Below are 10072 nucleotides of genomic sequence, written 5' to 3'. Positions count from 1 at the left end.
TATAAGAGGACAATCATTTCAACTAAGTGTAGGGCCCACCTCTTGCAACTTTCACCTCATGTCTCAACACAATCAGTACACTCTGAAAAATTCCATTTTTTCCAAAAAAATCGAAGCTTGCTTTCCTTGACAGACAGGCTCCTGATCTCATTGAGTAGCTTACACACATTTTTTATGATATACGCAAATCTCGCCTATAGAGAGGCTTCTATAATGTGCAGTACCTCTGTAGGTCGGAGGGCTAGGATTATTATATGGAAATGATCTTCGGGTTACAGCCTAATTACGTTGTTGTCCAACAAATTAATGGTTTGGATCATCCTATGAAGTGGTCCCCACTGCATTTTTTTAAAAAAGTACCAGACTTCATGCTCCCACATCATATAATTTCTCTATTTACACGTAAGGATCGATTTTGATGGCTGAAGTTATACTCTCATGTGCGAGTCACATGAGAGTATAGTGTGGGGCTAAATTTAATCTTAAGTCTCAAGATTGAATGTACACAGTAAAAGGCATTAATCAGAAAAACTGCTTAAAAGTATTTATAAAAGCTAATATTGTTTTAATTTGTTAGTTCTCTCTTTTGTGCAAATGCAAAATCACAAACCGAGGGTAACTTCTTTTGCTCTTGTCCATAATCTTACGTAAGTCCTCCTTCCAATAATCTTCTTGGAAGGATTATCCTAACCTGTAATCTGGGTGGTTCAGAAATTAGAAAAATGGGGCACACCAGTTGTTTTCCTCCTTGTAATGACTGTGTTGACGTTGGCAGGGTGCAGTGCAAAAATGGTGAGAAATGACTATTTATTTGAGGATTGGGATTTGGACTCGCACCATTTTTTTGGGTTTGTATACGATGGAAGCTAGGAAATATATGAGCGGGTAAGAGTATAAGTGGTGCCATTTCAAAAAAAAAAAAAAGAGTATAAGTGGGCACACTTGTTCTATGACCCATTAGATGATTAATGATTCTAATTCTCTGCTTTAGTCATTGAATGGACGGTGAGAAATCAGAGAAATAATAGTTTAAAACACCTAACATTTACGTCTTCTCCAATAGCTTAAGCTTTTGGAGTAACTGGTTGTTGCATATGGTATCAGAGCAAATACTTGGGTTCAAACCTACTTGATAGCAAAATCCACATGCAATGGCTAAACCCAAAAGAGGGGGGCCAAGATTTTAGAAAGAGAATAGGAGATCCTTCCATATTTCTAGGTTTTAGAAATCTCAAGACGGGGGAGAGATTGAACTTGAGATTTCTAAAACTTGGTTTTCTTATTTAAAATCCAAGATTCTAAAGAGAAACAAGGACTTTTTCTCTTGTCTCCCATCTACAATTTTGAAGAAATCCAAGATTTTAAAATCCGAGTATCTTACTCAGATTTTAGAAACCAGGTTTTTAGTTTGAAAACAGTGTAAAAGAGGGTTAGAAAAGAGGGCTTAAGACAAGAGAAGAAGCGGACCAGCCGTCGTTTTTGACTCATTTTGACTTCTCTCCCTTCTTTCCATCAGCATGAGAGTAGAAGATCCTCCCATTTTTCTGGTTTTAGAAATCTCAGGTTGTATGAGAGATTTTTAAAACCTGATTTTCTTGTTTTAAAATCCAAGAAACGCTGCCAGGACAACACACAACAGCCTGATCATGAACCCTCTTTTACACTAATTTCAAACTAAAAACCTGATTTCTAAAATCCGCGTATCCAAACGGCCCCTTAGTGTTCGCTGGGTTGCACTGGAATGGTTGCTTGGTTAAAGCAAAAGGAATATACACTATTGTTGTGAAAACTAAGAAAATCGCCTAAGGGATAAGCTCTAAACGACAAGGCCTGTCTGTAAAAGAGAATCGCCTTATTGAGACATAGTGTGTCTCCTAGTGGGGGCTCTAGATGACTATTTCATTGCCCTTGCAATGATAAGGGTTCTAATATTTAAGGGTGTCTAAAAGACTAGGTTAGTCTACTAAGTAAAGAGGGGAGCGCTACTAGGACTGAGCAAGTCCCCTAAAAATGGGCTTAGGATGACTCCTTCATCCCCCTTAAAAAGAAAGGGATATCTAAGATTCAAAAGACATCTAAAAGAATGAACACTCTCCACCTAAAGAAGAGCGAAGAAGAAGATAGGGGGTACTACCATATCCTAGTAAGTCCCCCTAATGATGGGCTTGGGCTAACGCCTTCTTCGCCCTCATATTAGGCATTTTTGCTCATATTTTGACAAAATTTTGCAAGGACCTTCCTGGGATCCTAACCTACCTTAGAGTGCAATATGGGACTCTTACTCACCTATTTGATAGGGTTTTCTAATCAAACCAAGTAATAAAGGTTCGATCAAAATGGGGTGTCTACAGTTACGTGTCTAATTGGGACGCAACACAAATAAACAAAAAGAAAATAGAAAAGAGGGGGAAAGAGGTTGATTCGAGGCAACCGGACCTCCTAGTGGCTCAAATCAATGGATCATCATTGTAAAAATAAGTGGTTGTCAACCCACCACCATAGATAAAATAAGTGATTGTCAACCCACCGCCATAGATAAAATAAGAACCCTAGTTGTCTCCAAAACTCTCTCTCTCTCTCTATTTGAGAGATGGTGTCATTTGAAACGGCCACACCGAGTTATGGGTGTGATACATTTACTTTTGCCTCTGTTTTTTATTTTGAAAATCGACTATTACTCCAAAGCTGCTTATTAGACTCAAAATTAAACGCAATGTCTAGTACGATAAGGCCCTGTTCATTTTTTTATTATTTTAAGAATCGATTTTGAGTCCAGAACTGATTATTGAACTCAAAATTGAATTTAAAATTAATCATCAAATCACTCAGTATCTGTTGAGAATCATTTAAAATTATGAACAACCCCTATAAGAAGCCGAAACAAAAGGGCATTCTCTTTAATTTTCCTTATTAATCGCTTTTTGATAGAACTAATACTAATAAATCCAAGAAAATGGCTATGATCATTTCTTTGTTCCCGATTTAGAGAAAAATTTACCTAAGGGCACGTTTGGCTACCATGAAATCAAAGTATCCAAATGGCCCAGTGTTATCTATGTTTAAATAAGTTGGTAATGAAGCTGTGGAAGTGGAAATAAGAGCTTTCATAAACAAATTGGCAATAAAATGCATATAACAGGGGGTTTAGTGTATGAATCACAACTAGAGAATAGAAATTACAAGAGAATGAAAATGGGAAATCATGGAGGAGATGTGAGATTTCATTCGAATATTGAATCTGTGAACATATAAAACCAGATTTACAAGAGAATTTCTTCAATGGAAAGATTACAACAAATATTCAAACGGTAAAAAAAAAAAGGGCCCAGAGAGAGAGAGAGCCGGGCGGGAACGGGGCGTGCAGGGTGCTCCTTGTTACGTGCTTATTTGGGTCCCACCTTGGCTGAAATAAGTTAGTTGAGATATTTGTTATTTTGAAATTTGCTTTGTAGTTATTGAATTAGTTAGGAGTCTTAGAAATAAGGCTTATCTAGATTAGGGATTTTTAATAAATAACTTGTACGCAGCCTTTCTTTATTCAATGAAGAAATTTATCCCCAAATTTGTGTTTTTGCACAGAAAGGAGGAACGACTCTTCCCTCGAAGTGGGTCAAGAGGCTGATCTTCCCTCTAAGAAGATCAAATCCGTTACGAACCGATTTAGGTTCGTAACAATTGGTATCAGAGCAGCCGGTCCTGCTCCATGGATACATCAATGGAGATTTTAGATTCCCTGTGCAATGATTTTCAGAAGATGAAAGTTTCTGTTTCAAGAATGATAGAAGAGCAACGGCGATTTGCGAAAAGCCTCGACAAAATCAGCATGTTGATCAAGGAAATGCGCGAAGATGAAAGAAAGTTCAAAAGAAGAAACGGCGAAATAAGAAAGGAGGAGAAAAGAAGAATAGAGAAAGAAAGCAGATATTAGAAAAGGCAAAGAAGATACAAAAGAGAGGTCATCACCGAAGAATACACCGTTCATCTTCCCCTCAATCTGTCCTACGTAATCGAAAAGACTCTCATCCTCGGCCATTCGTTTGTTATCATCTAAATTATTCCAAGAACACGTACCGAAGGATCTTTGATGAACGACTCAATGAGATCGGTTGGAAGATGGAGTTGTTTCAACCATTGATTTCAACTATATTTTTCGTGAAGATGATGCCCACTAAGATTTGGGACCCCGGCGGAAGAAATTATCTTCTCCAATGATTCAACCTTGAGGACAAGGTTGATTTCAAGGGGGAGGAATGTTACGTGCTTATTTGGGTCCCACCTTAGCTAAAATAAGTTAGTTGAGATATTTGTTATTTTGAAATTTGCTTTGTAGTTATTTAATTAGTTAGGAGTCTTAGAGATAAGGCTTATCTAGATTATGAATTTTTAATAAATAACTTGTACGCAGCCTTTCTTAATTCAATGAAGAAATTTGTCCCCAAATTTGTGTTTTTGCACAGAAAGGAGGAACGACCCTTCCCTCGAAGTGGGTCAAGAGGCTGATCTTCCCTCTAAGAAGATCAAATCCGTTACGAACTGATTTAGGTTCGTAACACTCCTCTTCCCCTTGCAACACAATCCATCTCTCTCTGGTTCTCTCTAGGGCTGCGTGGATGTAGAGAGTTATTTTTCATGGAAAACGAATTTTCCAGTGTTTGGTTGTCTCATTTCCCATGAAATTATTTTTCCGAAGAATAAAAGAAATTTCTTATTTTCCAGGAACTTACAAATCAGCTAGCTAACCTTGGAATATTTTTGAATTTTATTAGAAATGTTTAAATTTTTTTTCTTTTTTTTTGCAGTATTCTTTGCTTTCCCATTGTTTGTTCCACGCTAAATAGGAATGCTAGATTCACAGGCGCCCTTGCCCTATCAGTCAAATTCCATTAAATACGGTTATGATCTTAATTTTCCATGCCATCTGTAATGAAATTTGACCAATAAAGGCGCCCTTTGCCCCCTTTTTTGCAAGGGCACCTGTAAATCTAGCATTCCCTCACACTTAAATGCTTAACCTTTTTTCCTTTTTTTTTTGAATGGCGTGAAAATGCTAAACTTGTATCACTGCAGTTCAAGTTTTATCTATAGGGACCTTACAATCTATAATGAGACCTAAATAACCCATAACCACATAACATAAGAAAAAATAAAATAAAAACCGTAGGGCTCTGTTCACTTGTTTTCTAGCAGCAGGAAAAGAAACTGTGAGAAAATTCATTTTGTGAGAAAATTCCGTTGTTCACTTGGCCGAGAAAGGAAACGAAAGTATGCAGGCAAAGTGGTTTTCTCAGGAAAGTGCAAGAAAGTTCGTTTTCCACGTCATTATTTATATTTTCCACTTGTCTAATTATGCTTTCCCGAGAAAACAAGTGAACAGCGGAAAATGTCAAATCATGTCCAATCACGGGAAAATTTGGCTTACTTTCTTCTCCTTTCTTTTCTCAAGAAGGCAAGTGAACAGAGCCTAGGAGAAAAGTTGGTAAGAACTGTTTTATTTGCATTCCAAACATGGCCGGGGGGCAAAAATACATCTGACACCTACCAGTACAATAATCCAAACCATTTATATCGTTGCAGAGGCCGTGTGGGGCTAAATCGATCTGATTTGAATTCAATTTCCCTCTCAAGATTGAATGTAAACAGTAAAAGGCATTAATCAGAAAAACTGCTTAAAAGTATTTAAAAGCTAATATTGTTTTAATTTGTTAGTTCTCTCTTTTGTGCAAATGTAAAATCACAAACCGAGGGTAACTTCTTTGGCTCTTGTCCTTAATCTTACGTAAGTCCTCCTTCCAAGAATCTTCTGGGAAGGATTATCCTAACCTGTAATCTGGGTGGTTCAGAAATTAGAAAAATGTGGCACACCATTTGTTTTCCTCCTTGTAATGACTGTGTTGACGTTGGCAGGGAGGTTCAGTGCAAAAATGGTGAGAAATGACTATTTATTTGAGGATTGGGATTTGGACTCGCACCATTTTTTTGGGTATGTATACGATGGAAGCTAGGAAATATATGAGCGGGTAAGAGTATAAGTGGGCACACTTGTTCTATCACCCATTAGATGATTAATTATTCTAATTCTCTGCTTTAGTCATTGAAAGGACGGTGAGAAATCAGAGAAATAATAGTTTAAAACACCTAACCTTTACGTCTTCTACAATAGCTTAAGCTTTTGGATAGTATTAACACTTGTTACGTGCCTAATTGGGCCGTAACACAAATAAACAACAAGAAAATAGAAAAGAGGGGGAAAGACGTTGATTCGAGGCAACCGGATCTCCTAGTGGCTCAAATCAAGAGGAACCATGACTCTCCAAGAAACATAAGTTTCCTTTGCACTAAATTTCTCTTCTCTTCTCATTCCTAATGACTCTAACCAGGAGATTGCATCATGGTATAATGGCTCTCCTAGACGTGTCTCAATATTTTAAGGTTTTTTTCTCGTATAATGGCTCTTTGTTAGGGTTTATTCTCCTTGATCATTGCCCTTCATTTTGTTAGAGGATTTTGTGATATCAATTTAGGCAAGGAATCCACGTCTTGCTTTTCGATTTTTATCTTTTTTTTTCTATTGACTTCTTGCTGGCCTCCTTTTTTTTCATGGAAAATGAATTTTTCAGTGTTTGGTTTTCTCATTCCCATGAAATTATTTTTCCAAAAAAAAAAAAAAAAATTTCCCCATTTTCATGGAAATTATTACAAAACAGCTAACATTGGAATATTTATTCAAAGTGAAAAGATTAAAAAAATAAAGATTTTTTTTTCAAAAATAAAGATTTTTCCTTGTTTTCCAAGAAATTTACAAGTCAGCTAACATTGGAATATTTATTCACCGTGAAAAAATTACAAAGTAGAGGACCCCCACTCCCTCACCAAACTCTCTCGGGCTGCTTGGATGTATGGAAATATTTTTCTTTACACAAATATTTTCTGGTGTTTGGTTTGCTCCTTTTCCATAGAATTGTTTTTTCCAAAAATAAAGAATTTTCTTTGTTGTCAAGGAAAGTCTCTCTCTCTCTCTCTCTCTCTCTCTCTCTCTCTCTCTCTCTGGGTGCTTGTAGTAAGTAGGGAAATATTTTTCATGAAAGACATATTTTCCAGAGTTTGGATTCCTCATTTTCTATGGAATTGTTTTTCCCAAAAAAAAGAAAAGAATTTTACTTCTTTTCAAGGAAATTACACAAATCAGCTAACCTTGGAATATTTATTCTCCCTGGAAAATTTTTAAAGCAGAGACTTCTTTTGCAACTCTAACTACAATTCTACACCTAAGACGCTCCTCTAACAGTTATTTTTTCGAACGTTATACAAAAGAGAGCCTAATAAAAGAGATCCATTAGGTCGAACGTTATACAAAAGAGAGCCTAATAAAAGAGATCCATTAGGCTCTGTTCACTTGCGTTCCCGCGAAAGCAAATTCCTAGAAAACAACCTCTTTTTTCCTTGACAAGATAGAATTCTGGTGTTCATTTGCTTTCCTAAGAAAGTAATAAGCCTAGGTGGAAAATGTCAAATAATGATATGGAAATTGTAAAAAATGATGTGGAAAATTCTCTTTTTTCACCAGTGTGGGAAACCAAATCCCACTATTTTGGTTAGATTTGCTTTCCCGGAAAAATAAGTGAAAAAAGGTGGGCAAGCAGTTTCTCGGGAAACCTTTTCCTACACAGTTCCTGCTCACGCGAACAGGCGCGGGAAACCTTTTCCTACACAATTTCATGGATTTCTTTTCCTAACGACACGTCAGATTTCCGGGAAACCTTTTCTTTTCTTTTTTCGGGAAAACAATTGAACAAAGCCTTAGATCATTTTTCTTTCAGACGAAGGAAACTTCGTTTTTAAGGACAGTCTAAACCCTCAACCTAGTGACCTACAGCCCTAAAAGTTGAAACTCTCAGCACACGTGCGTAGTTTAGACCGTTAGACACGAGGGTACAACACATTGCTCCTCCCTCGCCACGTGGTTTCTATTTCCATTTTCCACCGTTAAGCACGTGCCTAGTTTTAGACCGTTGGAGGTGGGCGCACAAAACAAATATCTCTCCCTCTCCAAGCAGTTTCTATTTCCATTTTGGACCCTCTCTCTCTCTCTCTCTCTCCGCCTCAATCCCATCTTCCCATCGCTCCATTTGAAATTCAAAACCCTAATTCCTTTCCGATTCTTCGCCGATCGTCCTAGTTTTGTGCTGTAGCCGATTTGGTTGTAGGGTATCTGGTTGAGGGTGGTTGAGGGCTTTACCTGGAGCATAAATTCTGCAAAAAACATACGGAGAAGGGTTCGATTTTGAAAACTTTTTAGGGCTTCTGGGCAACGAGGTTCGAATTGGATTTAAGGTTTATTTCGCCTGGGCAGAAAAGGGGAGCGATCAAGCAAAAGCAAATAATCCCTTGAGTTTGGGGGATCTGCTTCGATTGTGAAAAGTTTTTAGGGTTTTTGAGCAATGAGGTTCGAATTGGATTTAAGGTTTATTTCTCCATGGATACTGGGTAGAGATTGGGGGATCTGATTCTTGCAAATGGCCACAAGAATAGTTGAATCCCACAAGAATAATCGGGATTCACGAGCGGCTCTTCGTCTACATTAGTCTCGCCAAAGTAGGTTCTCTTTCTCTCTAATTCCCTTTGTAGAAATTAGGGTTTCTGCAGAACATTTTCTTTTTTTTCTTGATTCCTACTTTCCCTGAATCTTGGCTAATTCGGTGTTACAATTTCTTTTTGTGACCTATTATATAATCTATCTTGTAAATTGCTGCGAATTTTGATTTGTTATTTTTTTCATATAATCTTCTCCTAAATTAGGGTAAATAATTTTAAGACTTTTTAAGCTTTCTTGATTGATATTTCGAGTATAATTGTCTGTTTTTGAGTTTTGAAAGGGAGATTGTAACTTCTCTTTATCTCTAATTCCCTTTTAGAATTAGGGTTCTTAACCATTAAAAAAAAAAAAAAAAAGGGTTTCCTAACCCTAATTCCCTTTTAGAAATTAGGGTTTCCTCAGCATAGATGTTGCCTTTTCTTGATTCCTTCTTTCTTTGAATCATGGCTAATCTGTGTTATAATTACATTCTTGAGACTAATTATATAATCTTTATCGTAAATTGGTTCGATTTTTTATTTTTGATTTTTTATGTTCCTGGGTAAGTAATTCGAGGACTGTTTTAAGCTTTCTTTTCCTGGAAATGATGGAAGAAAATGTTCTTGATAGATATTACAAGTATAATCGTCTAGATTCGTTCTTACTACAACAAACCTAGATTTCTTAGATTTGTTTCTGGATTGATGGAAGGTAGAAAATGTTTTTTTTTTTTTTTTCCTATTTGGATTTTATCGGTCCATAGCAAATGATTTGATGTGATTTTAATTTAGGGTTTCAATTTATTTTTCATCGTGTCGATTCTAAATTACGGCTTCCAAACCTGGTTGTGTTGGGTCTCTGATTTCTGTTTCTCATATATCTTTATTTCACTTAAGTTGGGTCTTGTAACTAGTGGCTAGTCTGGTTCTCCAGTTTTTGAATTTTGCTGTTTTCTTCTTTATGAATTGATTTTTCTTTCTGTTGATTAGGGTTTTTAGTTGGACGTTGTTATTAATTATGGTTTTATGTGATTTTCAGACGGAATTTGAAGATGGCCAGTGGGCTTAGTGAATCTGCAAGCAAAACCCCACGCCAAAGATCTTCTTGCCTCGGGTGTACAAATGGCTCCATCTTCATGTACATTCACAAGAATGCCCGGTCTGTAAAGCAATATTCTTCTTTGACTCCTACTCAACTAAGAGTATCAGATTCTTCTTTGACTGCTGTTGTTTTTTATTGGTATTTTCACAATCATTGCTTCTTTTATTTCGTTGGTAATGTGGTTGTTGAAACTTGAAACTTGTATGGAAAATGGGAATTTTTAATGCGTTTGTAAATTTCATAAGGAAAATGATATCAGCACAACCATGTTTTAATAGTTGCATAGTCCAGCTTGTCTTTTCTCTTTAAACGGGGTTTTGAGAGCTTTTTGGGAACTGTAGTAACATTTTGACAGCTCTTTAAATACTAAAAGACAAAATGCTTTAGTGGAAATAATAT

At 36.6% G+C, this 10072-nt stretch overlaps 1 protein-coding gene across 18 annotated transcripts in view; it reads left to right on the top strand.

Moving 5' to 3' along the window:
• Positions 1 to 8079: 8079 nt before the first annotated feature.
• The window catches only part of LOC143879389 (uncharacterized), a 29069-nt gene continuing 27076 nt past the window's right edge, over positions 8080 to 10072 (top strand). For 13 of the 18 annotated variants that reach the window (XR_013251255.1, XR_013251260.1, XR_013251258.1 and 10 more), the window contains exons 1-2: positions 8080 to 8592; positions 9611 to 9811. Coding sequence is in view for 1 of the 18 variants with exons in the window: in XM_077381747.1 (XP_077237862.1) it covers positions 9624 to 9730 (107 nt within the window). In the remaining 17 variants the exon portion in view is untranslated. The remainder of the gene's footprint in view (positions 8593 to 9610; positions 9812 to 10072) is intronic. The other 5 variants (XR_013251261.1, XR_013251257.1, XR_013251252.1 and 2 more) reach the window with 1 other exon arrangement.

This window comes from Tasmannia lanceolata, unplaced genomic scaffold, assembly GCF_043159265.1.
Source record: "Tasmannia lanceolata isolate RefF3 unplaced genomic scaffold, GAP_Taslan_0.1 ptg000006l, whole genome shotgun sequence".
Taxonomy (NCBI): domain Eukaryota; kingdom Viridiplantae; phylum Streptophyta; class Magnoliopsida; order Canellales; family Winteraceae; genus Tasmannia; species Tasmannia lanceolata.
This window is presented reverse-complemented; position numbering and strand designations above follow the sequence as displayed.